Source organism: Otolemur garnettii, unplaced genomic scaffold (genome assembly GCF_000181295.1).
Source record: "Otolemur garnettii isolate 467f Iridium unplaced genomic scaffold, OtoGar3 scaffold00002, whole genome shotgun sequence".
Lineage (NCBI taxonomy): Eukaryota > Metazoa > Chordata > Mammalia > Primates > Galagidae > Otolemur > Otolemur garnettii.
The window spans coordinates 53151902-53175742 of record NW_003852397.1 but is presented as its reverse complement, the minus strand read 5'-3'; the positions used below and the strand labels follow the sequence as shown (position 1 = coordinate 53175742).

Genomic DNA, 23841 nt, shown 5'->3' with positions numbered 1-23841 from the left:
AAACAAACAAACTAGCTGGGATTTAGACCCAGAAATGAATCTCAGTGGCAAGTCCCTTGACTTTCCAGAGCCTCTACCTTCAGTTTTCCCATCTGCAAAATGATGATTGAATAAAATGGTATGCCTAAATCACCTTGAACAGAAAATATAAGTGAATCATCCAACCCCTCTCCCTTTTCCCTTCTGTTATTCTTCAAAACTCTGCCATGTGGACTATGGCAGGCAGGCTTCATGGATGAGACTGTGTGCTCTTGCCCAGGGCCCTCCATTTAGATGACCCTGAGTTTGCTTTAGTGCTTGTTTTGAAACTCTTTAAAATATTTAAATGAGGAGCTCTTATTTTCCTTATTCACTGAACCCCACAAATTTTGACACTGGCTCTGCCTGCTGTGACCCAATTCAATAGATAATTCACATTTCTGTCTTCCCAGTAGATGGGAAGAAGCAGGTTCCCAGGTACTCCAGGCAGCAGCTCTGTCAACGTCATTTCTACCCAACTTGCTGAAGTAGCCAGCGCAGGCATCCTCCGGTTCCCTGTAGCACTTCTAACTATAGCTCCAACTTGACACACTTGCTATTTTCTATCCAGGTCCTTAAGGTAGCTTTCTGCAAGGTTTTGGAAGTACCGCCATTCATCGCCTTTTTGTTAATGTCTTTTAAAGAAATGAGCATTTGTCAGAGCATAAAAAACTTCTAGGAATCTGCTTAGAAAAGCAGGCTCATTCTGCAGGTGGACTAGAGTGTGTTCTACAATGTGAAATCCCTGCCAAGGAAATGCATAGCTTGGAGGTTCCCTTTGCTTCCTCATCACCCCTCAGTGGTCATCTGTTCCTTTACTTCCAGATGGAATGGAAACTAGTTTTACAGGCCAGTGTGTCTTTAAAATGTAGGGATGGAAACATTTTTTAGAGGTTTGTTGTCCTGGTAGTTTCAAAATAAACACAAAATACTATCTGGATGTTTGAGCAAGTTAATCTGAGCACAATGAATCTGACCTTCTTTGCCTTCTTTAGCCAAGTCCACCCCTGGGGAGGGAGGCATAAGGCCAGCCCATTGTGGTCCTGGCATATCCCTCCTTGTCATATGAATTAATGCTGGACACTTGCAGGGTGACAGAGGCTATAGTCAGAGCCGTGACATATCAAGGGAATGCTTGAAGACCAGTCTGGGTTAAGAGAATACCTGTATATAATTGCGGCCAAAGCAATAAATTAACAGGGTGGGAACAGGATGTTCACCTCTATGGAAGTTGCTCTCACAGTCTGGTCTCTAACAATAGCATCAGCATTACCAGAAAGTTGTTAGAATTGCAAAGTCTTGGGCTCCATCTAGGACCTTCCAGGTCAGAAACTCTGGGGACAAGGGCCCAGTAATTTATGTTCTAACAGGCTCTCTGAGTGATTCTGATGCTCACTGAAGTTTGCAGCCAAATGCTGTACAGCATTTTTGAAACTGATTATAAGGCTTCCCAATGATCTGTATGCCTAAGGGTTGCAGTATGGGTAGTGTAATCATGAGGTTGTCTCTGATGATTTGGAATGTTCCTTCCACATTACATTTTCAGTAAAGTGGGATTCCGAATGATCCATTAACACTCTCAAGTAGCTATCAAACAGGTCAACAGTGTTATTATTTGATCGTAGATAAGCAGCTGTACTCTCTGTCTATTTATATTCATATGTGGTGTCTCTGTCTCTCTACCTATTTATCAATTGTCTATCTGAATCTGGAACATGATAGCCCAGATGTGGTCATCAGATGATCTGAATTTGATACTTACTGGCTAATTACCATTTGTCAAACTGGGAAATCATCTTGCAGGGGATGAGACAATGAAAGTGAAAAGCTTAGGGCTGGGTCTGGAACAGGAAAGGTTCCGAAAGGTAGTCACTGTCACTTCATTGCTTTACCCCCACAAACCTGGGTTTCATTCCACCCACCTTGTTTCCCAAAGCATTTGAACATGAGTGCCTCCACCTTGCATAGGGCTGTCTGAGCCATAGAATTGTCTGTGGCTGGTCAAAGCTCACTAGACTAAGAGGAGTGATCTAGGCTGACTCCAAGTCTGGGCTTTGGCTTACCTATGACTTCAGAGTCAGTTCGGGGAACCTTTAGAAAAACCTCTGAGTCACTTAAATGAAAATCTTTCCAAGAGTCCCAAGTAAGTCACTTCACAGGCACATGTATCTCATGAACCCAATCATTCTAGATTGGAGGATGGCCATACATATTAATGGACAAGTTCACTTAGGTTGTCTAAAGAGGAAGGCCACTGAACAACCAGTCCTCCAGCTGTTAGGGTACTTTAAATTGGCCAAATGACATCTTGCCAAGTGCCATTCCTCCTCTTCAAATGTTGTATTTTCAGGGGTGGCATGTAGAAGACGGTGCTGGTGCTTCCTCCCCACCAGATCCCTGGTTCACTCTCTTTCTGCTGTGTGACTCAGGGCTGTGGTCGGGGTAAGCAGTCAGTTCCCAGGGCCAACATCCCTTATACCCTTATTTATAGTGGGTGTCTACCAACTCATTTTCAAATATAGCACTTCTTTTTCAAAGCAAAAATTTTAACAGAATTCCAAATTTTGGATCATGGAAAAGGGAAGCGACTGCCCCAGCTAAAGCAGTGTAGGCAGCAGCCCACTGTAGAGGGTGTTAAGGGTGCTCCACCCAGATCCTCCCTACCATGTGCTCCCCTTCAGCCTCTTATCTGGCAGATTGCTCTTCTTTCAGAGAATGGCCCTCAATGAATGGGAACTATCCCATCTGAAGGATTATGCAGCCCAGACCTGTTACATTTCTGGGGCCAAAGACTGAGCGATACAAACTAAGAATGTCCTGTCGTATTGTCTTAAGGCAGGGACAACTCAACTCTGTGGTGCACACTGTGCCCCTTGTGGATCAGCCTGGTGAGACTTTCCATGAGGCCACATTCTTGTTTAGCTGCCTCTCCTGTTCTGTTTCACACTCTAATTTATTTAGCACACGCTCAATAAATTACATGCTTTTGAAACCCAGACTCAGCTTTTAGAGACCCCAATTTAAGGTGAGGAATAGAGGATAATAAAAAGTCTGAACTCAATACGTTCTATAGCTAAAGCAACATGTATGTCTCCCCAAAGTCAAAATTATGTGATTTGATGAGTGTGACCATTTCCCTCCTTCAACTTTCTTTCCTCCTCTTTTTCGTTCTTTGCTTTCTTTTAATGATAACATCTTCATAGATAGCATGAGAATAGTCCTATTTCAAAGCCCATAAACTGGCAGGTGAACATTTTAGTCAGAATGTTGGGGAATGAGGTCAAAGTTGTTGCTCTCCATGAACCTCCTTCTGTCTCACAGCTGCTGTCAGAGTCTGGGAACCAGGTGCACGGGCTCAGAGAGTTAGACTCAGGCTCTCTGTGCAGCTGTCCAACTAGGCTGTAGACAAACCTACATGTGAAGGTTCAATGTAGAGCCAGGAAAAATTCTGACATGAAGCACATGGCTTGGCATTTTGTTCCTGGCTCCTGACAAATGTTTAAAAATCTCCCATCATCTATATGGTGATTTTTTTTTTTTTTTTTTTTTTTGCCTCATGCAACATATTCATTCATGGAACATTTTGAATCATTTTCACTTATAAGATATATACCTAAGTAGAAGAGATAAAATCCAATATTGCAGTTAAAAATATCCACTCAGTAGAAGTGGACAATAATGAATTTTATATTTGGGAATGTATCTTTTCAAAGTTAATTGGAAGGTCAGGCCCACCAGGGTGGATTACCTCATCAACACACTAAGCATCTGGCAAAAATGTATTAAACAAACGAATACTAGCAACTTCAGCTTAATTGATTTGCCTTTCAAAAAAGAATTAAATATAAAATCTATCAGGAAATCAACATCTGAAAAAATGACTTATAGGAAACAGTCAGAAATTACAAACAAAAAGTCCGATGAACTATCAGACTCATCATTAAATAAAACAGACACACACACACAAACGCTAAAGACAAAACCACTCTGTTTATTTCTCTGACAGTCCATTAGGTTTAGCATCTCTTTTGTTTTAAGGAACAAAAAATTCCAACTAATTTGATGATTTATTTTCCTACAGAAATTTAAATTAGCAAAAGCAAGTTAGAAGCCTCAGAGTAGACTAGGGCGAGGCACAGTGTCTGCATGGGAGGAGATAAAAAAAATGTTAGAATCAGGCAGAAGAACCAGGAAAGCCATTAGTGCAAGGGAAAAACTGTCCTATATGTAATAAGTTGAGTAACTGCTTTTTATAATGATGATCCTGAACAATTAGGAAAAAATCAATGGAATTGTTTTGAAATTTATAGAATATTTGCAACTCTTTTACTGTATGTGAACAGAATTCCATCTCGCATGTTCTGCCCATTGTACTTTAGAGTTAAGAGTGATTGAGGGAGGATGAAGCAGACTTCTGTCAAAACTATGATCAGAGAGGTTTTTTTCTATTATAGAGATAAGTATTATTTACCAGAAAGGCTCTCTGGCTGAAAGAAATGATTTTAACCCAAAGTCTTTCTACTTGACTCTCATCTGCTTTTTAATTTTGTGAACTACATTTACACACGGAGAAGCCAAAAATCAAAGCGTTTTCTTGTTGGATGATTCTAGCCCTTGTTGACATCTTCTTGTCATTTGGGGAGATTTGAATGTAGATTATTGGGACCAGCAGCCAATCTTTATGACTAAGGGTTGATGATAACCGTGTGGACTAAGCAGCACAGAAGAGCCTCAGTACTCAGAGGCATAGACAGCTTTAGCTCTTGATGCTGTCCCTCATTCCATCCTGCTTCTCACCTTCATCATTGCTAAAACTAGTGCTTTTGCTCTCTTGGCTCTTACCCTACCATTGAAATCTTCCCTGTCTCGGTGTTTCTGGCTCTGATTTTGGGATTTTTGTTCAATTACTTTGGCCTTTCACTCTGACTGAGCAGTGTCTAGCTGACTGACCTGAGGATTCTCATGGTTGAACCTGAACTCCACCCTTTGTGCAGACGGCTCCCTGAGGAGGACACAGACACTTCTACTTGCCTTTGAAAATTCTCAAGGCTGCTCTTTTCCCCTCCCTTTTCCACTCTGTAATCTTTTTAAGCCTGATTGCTGACCTCCTGGCTTTTGGCAGTACCAATGCCAATCCATCTTTAATTCACTATGGCAACATGAACCGCTCCAACAGTCCTCACCTTTCAAATCTAAATCCCTCTGCCCACCTTCTAAGACCTTCCTCTGATCTCTTCAACTTTCTGTTCTGTTTTTCTTCCTGATTTCAGCAAAACCAATGATATTATTTCCATCTTTGCAAAGTTATCCATGAGATTAAGTTCACATCCCATCTTCCTGAAGTTTACCACCGTTGCTGCCAACTTACTTTTGCACATGCCTTCTTGGATCATAAAAGTTTTGATATACAAATCCCTTTTGAGTCTCCTATTAAACTTTAAGAGTCATCCTTGGCTTCTCTCCTTCACGCCTCTCACTATAGTCAGAGCAAGTTTTGTTGATTTTTACTTCTAAAATATAATCTAAAACATATCACTTCTTAAGTCACCCACTAACTAATACCTGTTTTAGAACACCATTCTCCCTAATCTGGAGAACTATAGCTTCCTAGCTGGCCTCTTGCTGCGCTACCATCCCACTGCATAAAGCAGCAGAGTAACCTTTGTAAAATGTGAATAATAGAATATCCAAATTCTCTTCCTTGGCTTCTCCAGTGGCTTTCTCCCAAACTTAGAATCTAGATTCCTCAGAATGTCTAATAAAGTCCACAGGACCTAGCCAGCACTGTCCACTAGAATGCTCTGCAATGGTAAAAATGTTCCCTAGTATGTGTGTATAATAGAGTAGCCATTAGCCATGTATGCTTACCAAGTGCTTGAAATATGGCTAGTGTGACTGAAGACCTGACTTTTTCATTTTAATTAGTTTAAATTTAAATACAATTAGCCACATGTGGTTAATGGCTGCCATATTTGATAATACAGATCTTTCTGGACTCAACTCCTGTCGTTTTTCTTTTTACTCACTAGGCAACAAGCACCCAAGATATCTTGCTGCTCTTTGAAAATGCCAGGTAACATCCACCTCTGAGCCTTCACCCAGATCTCCCGCCTCTTCCTCTCTTACCATGGCTCACACCCTTACTCCAGTCTAGTTTCTGATGCAAAAGCATTTTTTTTGTAGAATTCTTTCCTGATCACTCATTTAATCAGTTTAGGCTGTTGTAACAAGAATATCACAGGCTGGGCGACCTAAACAATAAACATGTACTTCCCACAGCTCTGGAAGCTGAATGTCTGAGCTAGCATGCTGTCAGGTCAGCTCCTTGGTGAGGCCTCCTCCTGGTTCACAGATGGCTGCCTTCTTGCTATGTGCTCCCCTGGGGGACAGCAGGGAGGGGAAGTGAGCTCTTTCCTATTTCTTTCTAAAAAGGTGCTAATCCCATTGTGAGCACTCTACCCTCATGACCTAATTATCTCCCAAAGTCCCATCTTCAAATACCATCACATTGGGGATGTGGGACAGAGGGGGTGGGACATACTCAATCCATAGTGGTTACCCTGGGTGTGTAAAATAGTTCCCTATGCTAACTCACTCCAGATGTAGACGTACTCTTTTATGTAGCTTTATTACTGCCTGAAATAATGTGAAGCATTTCCTCACATTGTTTGTCAGCTGTGTTCTCTACTTTCTCCAGAAGTGTAGATACAGAGTAGGTGGGAAATTGGCTTTAGGTAGGGTTAAATTTCTTGAGGTGGCTCTGAACAGAGGGGCATAGGAGCAAGGGAGTAATTACAATGATGGAAAAGGGCAATCTAAGCACCCCAAATGGATGAGAGACTGTGAAAAAGGGAAATCTCACTAGTTTATTGGATTTTATGCTCTGCTGGGGCTGAAATATTATTGGTATAGAAGTGCTAAAGGGAATTGGATGGAAAAATGCCAGGTGCTAGTCATAGAGTGGGAAGCTTGAATGGGACATTTTGGAAAGGGTATAAATCTTGTGTGGACAAAGACTTAAAAAGTCTTACCAAAGCGGGTAGTTGATGTGAAAGAAGGTAGGAAACAAGATCACAGATGAAGACATATTTAAGGACTGAGGAAGTCAGGGTATTCTCCAGAGTCATCTGTGTGTGTGAAAATACCACAGGAGCAGCACTGAGTAAATTAGAAAGACTGGCTAGATCTTTATGGAGAGGCAGAGACCTATTTGGGTTGACAAGTGATGGTAGCAGTGGGCAGAAGAACCTGAAAGCATGGATGTTAAAGCTGTGAATTTTAAGGGAGGGGGGACAATGATCTGGAAGCAGGGTAAGGCTGATGCCCCAGCCACCAGGCCTGATTAAGGAGAGAACAGCTACCATTTGAAAGACTTGTGAGGGTTGGCAGGGTAAGGTGTCAGAGTTAGATGTGAGGGACACATCAGAGAAGAAATTGGGATAGAGGGGATTTTGCTGAAGAGTGAATCCCAGATGGTAGAATGGAGGGTACTGACCTCCAGGGAGGTTGGGTTGCCAGATGCAGACCTGTACGCACAGGAAACTCTGAGAGAGGGAGACTCCCCCCCACCCCCAGCCCTGTGCTTCTGGTGATTGATGTCACTAGAAAAAGGGGTGGCACAGGAGTCTTTTCCAAGGTATCCAAGTCACTGTGTTCTGATAAACCAGAAAGAGTTGGAGGGACAGGGAGGACATGTGGGGTCTCATTGAGACACACAAAACTATGGTGCCACTTTTCACCCCCTCGCCCCATGGCAGTTAGGAAGGCAAGGAGGCAATAGCACTCTTGAGAGCCCAGGGAGTTCCCGGTCCTGCTTCTTTGTTCTTTTTCCTGTGTCTGAACTCAGTCTTTTCTTGTGTGTGTTCACAGACCTATGAAATACACTGACAAAATTTCAGCTACAGGGGCCACTAGGAACAGGCAACAGGTATGTGTTTCACTTCTACACAAATGAAGCATGCTCTGTGAGCTGAGAGACATCTTGTCTCCTCCACACCTGCTGCCAAACAGCCTCCTCCCAACTCAGGTTTGCAGACCGGTTGACACTAAGAATGACACTTATCCGTTGATAAGCATATCAGAATAAAAGCTCACAAGAAGAGATGGGGTGACAAGTTGAGAATGGTACATTCAGTTGAGGGTATAAATTGAACTTAAAATGTGGGCATCAAGAGAGGTTGTCCAAAAGGAAGCCAGTTAAATTGCTCTGGAACTCAGAAGAGAGATGTCTGAGTTGGATTCGGATTTGGGAGTTGTCAGCTTGTGGATGAAATAATGAGAATAGGTAAGATCTAGCCCAGAGAGATTGTGGGAGAATGAGAGGGCTCTGGAAGATAAACAGAATGGTGGGAAAGACCAACATTTGGATGTTGGAAGAGGAGGAGACTGTCAAGGGGATCAGAGAGGAACTATTAAAATAGTAGAAAGGAAACAAAGACAGAGTGAGAGATTTAAGAAGGGAGCAAGGGGTCCTTTCTCTTGGGAAGGTAGAATTGTCAGCAAAGGTGTTTAACTCTCCTAATACCAAACCTAGATCTAAGGGACCAAGGTCACAGAAAAATAGAGAACTACAAAAGAAGGAATCCACAAGAGGGAAGCTCATAGGAATCCTACTAGAGGAAGTGAAGATGGGGCAAGATTGAGAGAAGGCCCTTAGGCTCTCCTTTTATAACCAATCCAGAGATATCATGAAGATTTAAATGAAATGGGTAATTTTCTGGCAAAATCCAAGTTAACAAATCTAACTCAAGCCAACTTAGAAAAGAATAGAATAAAAAATGGAGCAAACATTTTCAAACTTTAAGATACGTGTTAGGTTTAGATATTCATGGCATTTTTTTTTCAAACATTCAAAGAGGAGATGGTTTCTGTGAACTATTCCATAGTCTCACTTATGTATTTAGGTATGGAAATAATAAAGCATTAATAATCATAACCCAGAAGTTTATTAAAAGAAAATCTCCAAGGCCAAGCAGGACTTGTTCTAGAAATGTAAGAAGAGTTTACTATTAGGATATCTATTATATTAATATAATCCATCAGATAAGGAAGCCAAAGGACAAAAAAAAAAAAAAAATCACATGATCACTTCAATACTTGCCAAAAAGTCATTTGTAACAATTCTATATCTGGTTTTTTTTTTTTTTTTGAGACAGAGTCTCACTATGTCACCCTTGGTAGAGTGCTGTCACGTCACAGCTCACAGCAACCTCAAACTTGGTCTTAAGCGATTCTCTTGCCTCAGCCTCCCAAGTAGCTGGGACTACAGGCACCTGCCAACTATTTTTTGGTTGAAGTTGTCATTGTTGTTTGGCAGGCCCAGGCTGGTTAGAACCCGCCAGCTCCGCTGTATGTGGCTGACACCCTAGCTGCTGAGCTACAGGCACTGAGCTTCCATATTCATTCTTGATGGAAAATCTTAGTAAACTAGGAACATCATCTACCTTTCACACAAGACAGGCTGTCTCAGCTTAATTGTGAACATGAGTGGGAAGCCTAGGATTCTGGTCTTACAGAATGATTTATTTGGAAATGGATTTATCTTGAAGTTGAATTTACCTTGCATCATGTGATATTTTTACAGGATGAATAAGTACTTGTAGAGGCCTCTAGAGTTGCCGTGGGTATATAGAAGAGCTGAGGACACGCCTCAATGCACATACTGTACAAAATGAGGCTTACAGTAAAACATTAGTGGCATTTAAAGCAAGTCAAGTGCTATACTGATACCTCTACTAATGTCTACCTTATTGGGAGATATTGAGCATAAAGCTCCTATCCCTGCCCATTATGCTCCCCATGAACCCCCTAAAGAATTACAGCTACAGAAGCCACCTTATTATTGCAGATATTATGATAATCTAATTATAACAGCTACCCATTTACTTATTATATGCCAGGCACTGTGCTAAGCACTTATCAGACACTAATTAACTTAACTCTAAAGACAAAGCCACAGAGGACATTATTATGCTCACTTTACAGAAAGGACAGTGAAACTCCGGAAAGTGAAGGGCAGGGAAGCTTGTGAAATGGCATTCCCAGGTGGCATGTGGGATTTGAACACAGCTATTCTGATTTCAGAGCCCTGTGCTCTGCACCAGTAAGCAACACTATTTTTTTTATTAATGTTAAGAAATGGAATCTAAAAGATCTTAGATTACAAATTAATATAAGAATGAATTTCCTATGTGTCATCTATCACCAGTTAGGAAGTATAAGATATGGTTTCTTTTATTATTATTATTACTTTTAAAATTTGTTTTATTTTTTATTAAATCATAGCTGTATACATTAATGCAATTATGGGGTACAGTGTACTGGTTTTATATACAATTTGAAATACTTTAATCAAACTGGGTAACATAGCCTTCAAAGCATTTTCTTAATTATTGTGTTAAGGTATTTATATTCTACCCTTAGAAGATTTAACATGTACCCTTGTAAAATGTACCGTAGGCGTGGTCCCACCAATTACCCTCCCTCCGCCCACCCTCCCCCTTTTCTTCCCCTCCCTATCTTCTTTCTCCTTCATCTTGGGCTATAGTTGGGTTATAGCTTCCATATAGAAGTGTGGGTGCTTATAAATTAGTTTCATAGTAGGGCTGAGTACACTGGAAGAGACAGTTTCTAATAATTAGTGTCTTTACAAAGGGGACAGGAGGGCTGCCTTGCCCCTTTACCATGTGAAGACATAGCAGGATGGCACCATCTATTTTAAACCAGGAAATAGGCCCCTTAGCAGACACCAAATCTGCTGCTGCCTCAAGCTTGGACTTTCCAGCTTCCAGAACTGTGATACATACATTTCTGTTGTTTATAAACTACACAGCTTATGACTTTTTAAAAATAGCAGGCTGAATGAACTAAGATGCCCAGGAAATAGCTAAGGGACATTCACTGACTAAAAAGATATACAATGTCTCTAGATGAGAAATCTCATTATTATAAAGATTTCACTGAAATGATCTTAAAATTGTCACAGAATTACTTCTAAAATCTTAGTTTTATAATTTGATAGAAAAATCAAAAGGTATGTGTAGATAAATAAATAAATAGCACCCTAACACGGTACTTGTTTTATTGATTATCAAAGTCCATTTAAAGCCACAATCATTAAAACAGAAGAGCAATGAAAAAGTACAGTATAGTGATCAATGCAAAAATAAAATGACACAACATTGGAATATAGCAGATGACACCAAGAGAATCTAGTACATGTTACCATTTGTTACATAATGGATATAAAATTTCAAATCAGTGGAAAAAGGAATAAATGATTCAACAAGTGGTTTTAGAAAAACTGCTTAATCATTTTGGAAAAAAATGAGATTTCTTCCATACCACATGATGACATAAATTCCAGATGGATTAAAGTGATAAAAAGTATATATCAAGGACCTAGAAAAAAAATAGAGGTTGATATTTTTCTGTTCTCCATGAAGGAAAACCTTTCTAAGTATGAATGAAAAAAACATAGCTAAATAAATTTGAAACATTTAATAGCATAAAAATAAGAAGGCTTCTAAGTTGAAAATGTAATGAAACTGAAATTTTTCAGTTTCTGTGAAAATGTTGGTAATCTATATGAAAGATCTTTTTTTTTTTTTTACAAATTATGTTAAAAAACAATAGGAAATGGATGAACACTATTAAAATGAACAAGGATACTAACATATAGTTCACAAAATAAGACAAATAATGAAAAATTAAAAGTAACTCCTCCAGTGAATAAATACAATTAAAACTATAATAAAATTCAATACTTATTTGTCCTTTAAATCTTCTGATTTAAAAGGCTATGCTAGAACTCAACAACAGTAAAATAAACAACCCTATCTAAAAATGGACAACAGTCTTGAATAGATATTTCTCTAAAGAAGACACTCAAATAATATAGATGCTCAACCCCACTAAACATTAGGGAAATGCACAACCACAATAAGATATTGTTTTGTACTCATTAGAGTCAAAGCCCCCAGAAAACAACTAATGTTGGTGAGGATGTATGTGGAGAAAATAAAACCCTTGTGCATTACTGGTGGGAATTGTGCAGTCACTGTGGAAAATGGTATGCCGATTCCTCAAAAAATGAAACATAGAATTAACATATGATCCAGCAATTCCATTTCTGGTTATACACCCAAAAGAAATGAAAGCCAGAGATGTAAACAGATATCTGTACACCCATTTTCATAGCAGCATTATTCACAACAGCCAAAAGGTAGACACAACCCCAATAGATAAACAGAACGTGGCATATACATACAATGAAATATCAGTCAGTCTTAAAAAGAAGGGAATTCTAATATATGCCGCAATGTGGATGAAACCTGACATCATTATTCTAAGTGAAATAAGTCAGTCACCAAAGGGAAATATTATATGATTGCTCTTCTGTGAGATACCCAGAGTAGTCGAACTTATACAGAGAAAAAGTGAAATGGTAGTTGCCAGGGATAAGGAAAGAGGGGAAATGGGAATTCTGTGCATGAGCACAGAATTACAGTTGAGGATAATGAAAGAGTTCTGAAGATGATCACTATACCTGCACAACAATGTGACTACACTTAATGTCACAGAACTATACACTTAAAAATGGTTAAAATGGTAAATTTCACGTTATGCATAATTTTCCACAGTTAAAAAACAAAAACCTTTAGGTGGTTCAGTTTTGATGTCTGCAGAGAGTGAAATCTGAAAAAGAAAGAGGATAAACTAGAAACAAAATTCTCACCAACGCACCATTTATTAGATTAATGATAAATCTTAGCTTAGACTTAAAAGACAAAAATAAGTAAATAAATAAAATATTTCCCCAATAATCCCAGTCACAAACTGGCTTTTGCATATATTTGAGTATCAAGTTTAGACTAAAAGTTGGTCTGGGAACACCCAAACTGAGAAACTAACATAATTTGGTTCTTACCAATGACCTCCTAGGGGACTTGACAAAAGCAAATCGTCTGTAGTGGGACGGTGCCCAAATAGACTTATAGATTCAATGCAATCCCAGGCAAGATCTTAGCAGGTGTTTTGTGCAAATTGATCAGGTGATTCTTAAATTCCTATGGAAATGCAAAGAGCCTAAAATAAACCCAAGTCAATTTTTGAAAATGGAACAGCAAAGCTGAAGCAGGGCTTACTCTACCAGATATCAAGACTTTTTAAAATAAAGTCATTATATTTCGGATGGTGTCAGTACAAGGATAGACAAAGAGACCAGTGTGACAGAATAGAAACCTCCACATAAACAAATTATTAGTGATAAAGGTAAAAATGAATCTCGACTCTTACTTTACACCATAAAAAAAATCTGAATGGATTGTAGATCTACGTGCAAAAGGTAAAATAATAACAATTTTAGGAGATAATATAGGAGAATACTTTCATGACTTTTGGGTAGTCAAAAATTTTATAAGCAGGGTACAGAAAGCACAACCATCTGGAAAAATGTTTTAATATTGGATCACATGAAATAAAGAATTTCTGTTAAAGAGAAAAAAACAGTAAGCCTTTTTTTCAGAACAGAATAGGATATTTGCAATATATTTTTCTCTCCAAGTTCTCATCCAGAATATGTAAAAATATTCCTATAGGGAATTGAGAAAAAGATAATCCAGTAGAAAAATGGGCAAAAGACTTGAACAACTATACAGAACGGATATCAATGGCCAGTCAATACATGAAAAACTGCTAAGCTCATTGGTTATTGGGGAAATGGAAGTTAAAGCCACATCTCAACATGATGCTGGGTGAAAGAAGCCAGGCATGAGACACTAGGATTCTAGTTAGTAAAAGGTCAAAAGTAAGCAAGTAATTTGTTATTAGAAGTGAGGATACTGTTTACCTTTGGGAAGGTAGTCCGGAAGTGAGTATGAGAGCGATTCTGGGGTGCCACTAATATTCTATTTTGTGATATTTGTAGTAGTGGTTACACATGGGTTAAGAATTTTATGTTTTCGAACATTCATTTAAGCCGTAATCTTATACTGTAAGCACTTTTTTGTATGACATTATACTTCAAGGAAAAACTAAGAAAAAAGAATGTAATATAACTTTTCTGAGGTCACTACGATAACGAGAATAAAATACCTTAGAAGTGTTTATAATCAGACTTAGTACAGGTAATACTATTTCTTGTGACACTAATCAGAAATATATACAAATGTTGATATATCAGGATGTACATTTTATATGTAATAGCAGGAAAGAACCTAAATATAAATCAGAAGGTATTGATGAAATAGATGTGATAGAACAATGAAATGGAATATTATGCCATCTTTAATATTCATGTGATCAATTATTTAAGATTATTGGAAAACTATGTTTAACACTAGGCAGAAGAAAAAGTATACTGTGCATTTAAGTATACAGTATTCTAAGTTTGTTTCCAGTGAGCATCTGGATAAAAAAGGAAATACGCATAGAAGAAACACAGCAAAATTTAACAGTACTTATTTCTGAGTGGTTGTGCAATAAATACATTTTTTCTTTTTATGTTTTCATGTGTTTTCTAATTGCTACTCTGAATGTTTTTTACTTTTGTTATCATGATAATAATTTAAATAGGGACATAGTCAACCTTGTAAATCTAGCTCCATGTGAATAACACTCAAAATTACTTGGGCAATAAGCAAGTCACCTTTGCTAGAGCCTTTTCTTGGGGTTTGCATGTAAATGGGAAGTGAAAAAGAGAATGATTTCTTGAGTACTTTGGATGGAAGGGAAAGAAACCAATAGAAAGGCACAAATCTTCCTTTCCTTGACATCCTATAATCCTTATGTTTCTCAAATTTGGCTAGAAAATAAATCCCCAGGAAAGCTTTAAAAAATAACATTTGCTTGGGATCCTTTCTCAGAGATTTTAATTTAGTAGGTCCAGCCTAGGGCCTGGGTTCCCTAGGGGATTTCAATGTAAAGCCAAGATTCTATTTTCTTTTGTCTTCTCCCCTGAGGAGAGTTAAATTCCTTATCAAGGATAGTTTTACGTATATGTATGAGATGTGCCAGGCGCAAAGCTGGAGCTCAGTGAATAGTTGCTGATAAGTGGACACAGAAACCCTTCTGGGGGATTCAAGATGTGTCCTCATGGTTAGAGATTTCTTTTTCCTAGGTTAGATCACAGTCCAGATTCAGAGGGAACCATCCAGGAATGAGAGGCATGTTGGTCCAAGGCTCCATTGGGGGCACTGAGTGGCTTATATCACCCTTTTGAAATCTAAGTAAATGCCAGTGGCCTCTCGCCTATCTTCTTGAGAATGAAAAATAGCTGAGATAAAATCTTACTGTATTCAATAGCATAACTAAAAGTCTGAAAAGGAAAATTCAGTTATACTATTGGAATGTCAGTTGAGGTTACTGAAATTATTCCAGGGATGACATTTAGAGTTGGCTACTGGTAACAGTAACCCAATTTGAAATATGTACTGGGAATAGATAGTGCTTTACGCAAGTATATGCTTACAACATGAGAGCTGTTTTACATATTCTTAGGCCTTACACAAAACCTCATCAGTTGGATACCAACATTACCATTCTAGAGACAGTGAAGTTGAGGCAACTTGTTAGGCTTGTCCTCCTAAGCAACCTGGTTACAGAGTAATTTTTCTGTGTATTCAACGGTTTCTGTCAAGCACTTGGAAAATAAATTAGGTTGTGGTTGTTATCCTTCTGGAATAATTAGTGGAAATATATAGCAGTAAGTTATATTAGTGGCTTTCAAATTTTTTCAATTGAACTAACTTCATAAAAATTATTATAAAAGCTACGATCACATTAAGCTATATTACTACTTGTGCTTACAGGAATTTGCTCTGAGGAAACTGTAGTGGGAAATGCAAAGTTCAGGATAGGCTTCCTAGATGTGGATATTGCCAGTTACTATCTGTGATTTCGGGTGAGTCACTGCCTTTCTCTGGGCCTCAATACTCTAAAGAGTGAAATAAAAAAGGATATTAAAATAAGTGTAGACCCTTTATGAATCAGAAATAAGCTGTGAATCTCTCCCCTAGATGATGCATATGTACATGTACTTGAAGTGCTAGTTCTGATTATTCACAGATTTTCCAAAACCCATCCATGGGCCTCCAAAGAATATATCCCATGCTTGATTAAAAACACCCAGAATAATGTGCTAATGGCATCATAGTCGTGTTTTAAAAAATAATCCTTATCTCTTAGAGATGCAAGTTTATAGTATATTTATGGGTGAACTTATTTCATATCTGGAATTTCCTTTAAATTAGTATGTGCAGGGAGGAGAAGTGAAGAAGGGGGAGTAAATATAAAACTATGCTGTCCATGATGGATAATTAGTAATGCTAGGAGATTAAATTCATGATAGTTCTTTATACTACTTTCTTTTGTGTATACTGAAATTTTATTTTCTCTACTTTTGTGTATACTGAAATTTTCCAGAATAAAATAACTTTCACAATAAACATGATGAATAATTTAAAAAATAACCAGTATAGAAGACCTCTAATGTTTCCAATTCTATGAGTAATATTCTGTGATTTAGCATTTCAAAGTATCTGCAAAGAATATGGATATCTGGTAACATTTTAAGTGTTCAGGACATTGGATCATCATTTTCTCCTAATAAACCCTCTGGGCTAGAGAGCCTGTTGTGCCCCGTTGTCCACATGATTATGACATTCCATTTAATTTCTTCTATAAATATACTTTGGGGAAAGAGTAGCAAAATGAAATGCAGAAAAAAGTGGAAAAGAATTGGACACTAATCTTTCACATAATAATGTGTCTCAATTTATTTTCAAAAATTTCTTAGATGGAAGACACATTCAATATTGCAGAAGATGTTTAGCGGTGTGTAAAACACTTAGGACATCAGACGAGAAGGGAAGATGTAAAACCGTCCACAAGCACGAGAGAGAGAGATAGTTGTATGGTGGCTCTGGCAACTCGGTCCCTGTCCTGTCTGTGTCACTCAACTAGCTGTGTGGTCTTGGGTAGGTCACCTAAACTTTCTCATCTTTTGCTTCTCTATCCATAAGTGGAAATGACAGAATTTTCTACTGTGAAGATTCGGATTGTGCCCGACTCACAGTAAGCATTCAGCAGACGCTCACTACTGTTCTCTCAACTATGGAAAAGTAAAAATTGGTGAAAAAAATATGTAAGATATAAATCAAAATGCTGTCAATAGTTGCCTCTGGATTGTGAAACAAATGGGTTTCTTTTTCTTTTTGTCATTTTTCATCTGGATGTTTCAAGTATCTACAAAGAGTATTTGTTATTCTTATAATCAGAGAAAAAGAAGTTCTTCTGAAATGGTAATTCTGAAAGTCTTCCTGAAAAAGTTTAATGCCTAGAGGGGCCTGAACTATGTTTGTCCCATGAGGTATTTTACAAACAAAACCACTTCATGGGAGAGTAAGCTGGAATGATTACTACTATCCAGTTCACATTTTCTTCACCAGGTTCCCACGTTTAGGGTGGAAGATCCTTGTAAATGCCAGTGAGCTTCAACATGCAGCCTTCCTGAGGTAGAATAAATAGAGCCTTCCTCTTCTTCTTTTTCATGCCACCCTCTTCCTTATTACACGCCCCCCCCCCCCCCCCCCCGGTACCAGCAGGTTAGCCTTTTATAGGAACATGGATCCCTTTGAGACTACCATGAATGATATGCTAAGAAAAACTCACATTCAGGCACACTATTTTGCAGTCAATTCCCTAGGGTTCGTGGGCACCCATAGCTTTTCTGCATTGATTAAGAACACCAACGCCATGACAACACATTTAGGAATGTATAAACACACATCAGGTGTGTAGACCACCTTCTGAACAATTGACTTGTACAAATCTGAAACTGTAAGCCAGATAAATGAGTAGATAATTATGGGAATTACATATGAGGTTGTGCTTTGCCAAATAATTTACATTAGGACATCTATAAATAGAAAATCTATACAGTGTGTTTGAACCATGCTGCTGCTTACTCAAATGCTAAGCTCTTTCTAGAAGACACTTACTGCAGAGCAATAGGCCTGATTCAAAAAGTTGAACATCAGCTTCACCTCTTGAGTTTAGCGACACTCATTTATGGAATTCTATACTGCTTTTGAAATGACCACTAACCCATGTCACTTTGCGAACTGATGGAAGACAATAATGAGATACCCAGAAACTTGAGGATAGAGGAAAGGTAGTGCATGTGTGTGGGACATGAGACTGCTTTGGAGTAGATCGTCTGAGATGACATGGATTCCATCTCCATATCTCAGGAAGGGAAAAGATACAGTTTGGCTGCATGACTGTGTCCTAACACTTGTACCCAGAATGGACATTAGGGCATCTCATGTATTCTTCACAGTGATCCTAGAAGGTGGGGACTTTTGCCCTCATTTGCAACTGAGTTTTAGAAAAGCTGTCACACATAACCCAGGGCTGGCAGCCGGTAATTAGCACAAAAAATTAAAATAAATTACAAAGCTTTCTGTCTTATATGGTTATCTTCAGGAAGCCAGGATATGTACAGTCCTCACCATCACACCAAATCTCCAGAGCCACTAAAGCTCTGATTTTTGTCAAGGGCTGCCAGGGATGTGGGTGAAGGGAACCAGGACTGCACTTTTCTCTGCCCCATCTGACTTGCCTTCCAAACTGGCATTCCCTTTTTCCTTTGCTACTGACTATACAGGGACTGCCTCACATTCCAAAAATGCCTGGGGAACTCACAAAGAAATCAGAGTCAGGAGCCCTGCATTTAAAAGAATCCATATAACACCAAACTCCGTCTTAGGATTTTCACTCCCAGTTGAGTTGCCTTTTGGTATTGCACGGCTACCAGCCACATTTTACTTCATCCTCTCCCAAGGTTTCCAAACATGTGTGGCAACCCAGGAGAGTTTCTGAGGAAGCCTAAGAGTGACAGAAGTGCTGCGGAGTTGGTCAGTGTAAATGTGCCAGTGTAACTTTCATAAACGCAAGTATAAGTTCTTTACAGTATTAACTTCCCCAAGAGGAGCATCAACTTTCAGGCAAATGTAGTTACTTCCTTTTGACTAGGCTTTTTTTTTTTTTTTTTAAACCAGGGGTATCTGAAGTTAGTTAGAGATGAGACCTGCCAAGCAAAGGGTCTCTGAGACTCTTGGGATACGGACACCTTTGCTAGTCCAATGCCCAAGTTTTTCCAAGCTTATCCCTCAGCTGTCTCCATCCTTCCGCTTTCAGAAACTGCCTATACCCGCACGCGCTTGGGGCACAAGCAGGTTCAAAGCACAGCACAACCAAGCCCCCACCCCACAAGAAACTGATCTCTGAATCTGGCTTCAACATGAATTGTGTGTGTGTGTCTGTGTCTTGGTGAGAAGGCTGGGTCCACAGGGACGTGGTCCAGCATCATTAGCGGCGGGTCCTGCCGGACGTTCAGGTCTCCAGGGAGGGACAGACAGTCCTTGAGCCCTGGCTAAACTAGAGACGCGTCTCAACCCCGGCGCCAGCGCCAGATCAGAGGAGACAAAGGTGGGCAGACAGAAAAGAGGAGAGTGAGTTTGTGTTCTCTTGGGGCAAGTGTGCGCGAGGTACCTTGGATTCCTGGCTGCTGGTGGATGCCGGAGAGGGCGGCTGGTCGGCGCTCGCCGCCTCCTTGGGCAGCCCGTCCACGCCGTCCTCCCGGGGGCTGCTCGGAGGGATCATCGTGGCCGCGCGGGAACGGTGTTGGGCTCCCGGAGGAACAGCGAGGGACTGCTTTCCTGCGGCGCGCCCTGCCCGCGGTGCTCTAGGTTACTCAGCTCCAGGTCCCGGGGACATCCATCCTCCCGGAGGCGCCTACGTGCCCTCCTCTGGCCTGGACTCCGCCGGTCCCTGCCCACCTCCCAGGCACTTCTGCGGGCTGCGGGGAGAGCAAGCTCGCCCTGCTCCGCCCCGCCGCACGCGCGGCCACCGCGCCTGCAACCTCTCAGTCGTGACTGCCACCCGGCAGCGGACAAGTGGGCTCCAGCTCGCGCGCCCAAGGAAGAGGGAGGCGGAGAGGCAGCACGGGGCGGGGCTCCGTGGCCAACCCCGGGGTAGTGAGAACAGGCGGGGGCCAGCGCCCTTGGAAATCTCTGGGGGAGGCTAGATGTGCACCCACACCGGGTCAAGGATGATTCCTTAGGAAGGATAGTGAAAATTCAGATCAATTCCTAAAGAAAAGAAAACCTGTGAAGTGTGCAGCCAGGGAGGCCCGCCTGCAACCACTCCCTCAATCCCCATCCCCTAGAAATAGTGACTCTGAGAGAGACAGTGACTTAGCTGTTAACAGGGCTCACTCAGTGACAGAGAGCAGGGATCAGAGCGGGGTTCCCTGACCCATGGGCACTGCACTTCTTCCATTCAGCTCCGATCTAAAGCAGAGAGGTAGCGCACGCTGTGTCTGGACACCTGTTTTTCCTTTGTCCTGCACTGATGTTGCTGAGCCTTTTACACTTTTCCTCTTATTCAATACCAACGGCCATGCTATATGTGTGTCTACGTACTATTACTTCTGTTTTATAGATGAGGAAATTGAGGTTTTAGGAAGGCTGAGTAATCTGCTTTTAGTTACTACACTATAATTTGTGGAACTGGGATTTAAAACTGGCTTCAAAATCTATGCTTTTTGAACTGTGGAGCGTCAAATGTAGGCCAAGTCCTAGAGGCTAAAGAGTGGTTGGATGTTGCAGTATAGCTAGGAGGTCAGGACTATTCAGAGGGGCAAACCAGTGTGTCTTATTAAATCTTTTGGAAATACACATGGAGAGTTAGTTCCATTGGATAAAGGGACTAGTTTCCAGTTTCTTTTGAGGACACAACCTTAACATGTAGGTTAAGGAAAAACACCTAGGTATTTAAAAGCATCTTTCCTTCTATTAACACAAACCTCCCTCCTCAATTTTTGAACAGAAAATTGTAAATGTATGTTCAGATTTTCTTAATGAACTGTAATTGTTTGGGAGACTAGCTTCAAAGGTGTGCAACCTGTATAGCTGCACACGGCCATGCATTTGGTTTAATTCTCTTGATATTTCCATCTTGAACTTCTTAAAAAAATAATAACCAGCAGCATTTTCCTTTTGTACTTGGCTTTGGGAATTATGTATCTGGTCCTGCATGCTTACCCTCGCTCATGTCCTTTGGAAAGAACTTACTACTCTTTCCATTCCAGACATCAACTGAAAGCTCCTGTTCTAAGTGTCAGCCTCTTACTCAGCATTTGGTGCTCAGAATGCTCTGAATTCCTTAGTGGCTCTCAACCTCTCATTTGACCAGGCCAGGTTGGCTAGCTAGCCCAAATGGCCACAGCTTTTCCTCCTCAAAACACAATTCCTGATTGCTCAATAGAGACAAAATTCTAGCAGCCAAAGTGAGGACAGTAATAACTACTGTACAGCAGTACAACGTATCTTCATTGAGCCTCTATTCTGTATTAGACATTATGCTAGAAACTCAGGTTAGAGCAGAGAGAAAAATGATTAAGCCTGCTTTCCTGGAACTGGAGTCTAGTGAGAGAGACAGAGATTAATGAAATCATGCAGACATACACACACATACACACACATACTTTTAATAAACCATGATAAATATAGGACTTTTAATGAATATATACAAACATGAGGTCTGAACTATAAAGGGTCCAGAGAAGTATGCTAAAGGAACTAAAAATCCCAGGTTTTACTGGCAATTCCAGTCTTGATGAGCAAACATACCATGGCCAACAAGAAATGTTCAATATTTGGATTTTGTTTTTTTAATAATTGAAGATTTCACCCTTCATTTTAGTAAATGTTTAGCTCTAATAGCTCTAATTAGCCATAGTATTATCCAATAATGTAAGTTAAAACATGGTCCCAGGAAGGAAAATTTAAGGAAACTAGTACTTCTCTCCTTATCACCTAACCTTTGTCCCAGTAACAGAAATACTTAATCTGATAAATAAACCTTTCCTAGGAAATTATAGAATTACCCATGGTTTCCCCAACTAGATCAAGCCTTTTTTTATGTATGTTTTTTTCCCTCCATAAAAGTATTTTGTCTATCTAATCTTGTTTTATCTAGCTAATTTCTCTTATTCTTCAAAACAGTTCTTTAAGCGTTTATTACTCTTGAAATCCTTGACCCATTTATCTGATTTAAATCCTCAGATTAATACCATGTATTCATAGCATCTTTGCTTAACTAATCAATAATAAACAAAGTGAAAAGAGGTTGCTCTTGTGGCTTTCCAAGCTTTAAACTGGTCTAGTGATCAGTTACTCCAAATGTCCTCAACACCCTGAATAGAGAAATACTTTGAATGCTTTTGGAAACAGTGGTATTTTTACATCCAATAAGCACCACCTCAATATTGAGGATTTTGTCTTTATTGGCTTAAAGATGGATCTTAAAATGAGAGTCATGGCTACCTATGAGTGTGGGGCTTCTTGAAGAAAAAAAAGTTTGCAAATAATTATTCTAAGTCTCAAGTCCATAGTAAGACCTTGTGATTTTTGTCAATTCCTTTCATGGTCCATTTCCCTCTGGTTGCTGCATAAATATCAAACCAGCAGAAGTGTGAAGTGTGTAGAAATTTATCTCCACAGACTTCAGCTGGAAGTTCTCACTCCTGTTCATTTACTCAATCATTAATTTGTAAAGTGGGCAAAACCCTCCTCCTGAACTTTGAGCAACTGCCTTTTGTAGTAAACAGTATTTAGTAGAAGAGTGTGTTAATGCTTTCAACCTTCTCCCATTTCTCTGTCTGGATAAAGACACTGGATTTTCATCCTGTCAGTCATGAGGTAAGAAAGACACACAGTAAGCCTACTTGAATAAATCAGCCACACTTGTGAAGGGTAACAGCAAGGAAAAGGGAGATAATAAGAATATCCAAAGAATGGTGTACTGACAAGAAGGAAGGAGAGAGGGTCTCAAGGAAGGGGCTGTCTCCATATCTGATATGTCAAAGTCATTGTAGATAGTGAGATATAGGAAAGGGGAACAGGACTTGGCAATTAGATTGCTGATCATAGTAGCTAGCATATATTGGGCTTCTAATATTCATAAACATTTTGTATATGTTATTTCATTTAATCCCTAGAAAACCTTAGCTATAGTATCCTAGGTTCTATAGTGAGTGTGGGAACAAAGATTGAACGCAAATATAACCTGCTCCTGAGCCAAGTTTTTGGGACACTGCTCTGCTGCCACCTAGACAATAGTGGAACCCAGATCTGCAGAAAAAGGCAACCGTCCTCCAAGGGAAGGAACAGTGCAAATAGAGAGCAACAGACATAAGGGAAGACATAGGGAGAGTCCCCAGATAATGAAGTTATTAATGAACAATCTATACTTTGAAGGTGATAACCAAGAAGTCCAGACAAAAGGAGGTAGGAAGCATCAGTCATTAGCATAACTCACTAGCCTCCAGCTACCTTGCCTGATGGAGCTGCCCTGAATTCTAGAGAAATCAAATGCCTTGCTCAAGGTCATCCAACTAACAACAAAGAAAACAAAATCCCCAATTTTGAACTTTGAGCAACTGTTAAAGCTAGGCTTCAGGCCCAGTGCAGTGGCTCACACTTGTACTCCTAGCACTCTGGGAGACCAAGGAGGGTAGATCAGTTAACTCAGGAGTTCAAGACTAGCTGGAGCAAGGGCAAGACTCTGTCTCTAATACAAATAGAAAAACTATCCTGGCATTGTGGCAGTCACCTATAGTCCCAGCTCCTCAGGAGACTGAGGCAAGAGGATTGATTGCTCAAGCCCAAGAGTTTGAGATTGTTGTGAGCTATGATGCCACAGCACTCTACCCAAGGCAACAGAGTGAGACTCTATCTCAAAAAAAAAAAAAAAAAA

The 23841-nt window shown here is 39.9% G+C and overlaps 1 protein-coding gene across 2 annotated transcripts in view; it reads right to left on the bottom strand.

The window, feature by feature from the left end:
• STAC (SH3 and cysteine rich domain) overlaps nucleotides 1-19836 on the bottom strand; it is a 145835-nt gene extending 125999 nt beyond the window's left edge. The window contains exon 1 of one of the 2 annotated variants that reach the window (XM_003781788.3): nucleotides 19573-19836. In XM_003781788.3, coding sequence (XP_003781836.1) covers nucleotides 19573-19683 — 111 coding nt within the window. In that variant the 5' untranslated portion in view covers nucleotides 19684-19836. The remainder of the gene's footprint in view (nucleotides 1-19572) is intronic. The other variant, XM_012805314.2, reaches the window with a different exon arrangement.
• Nucleotides 19837-23841: the final 4005 nt, after the last annotated feature.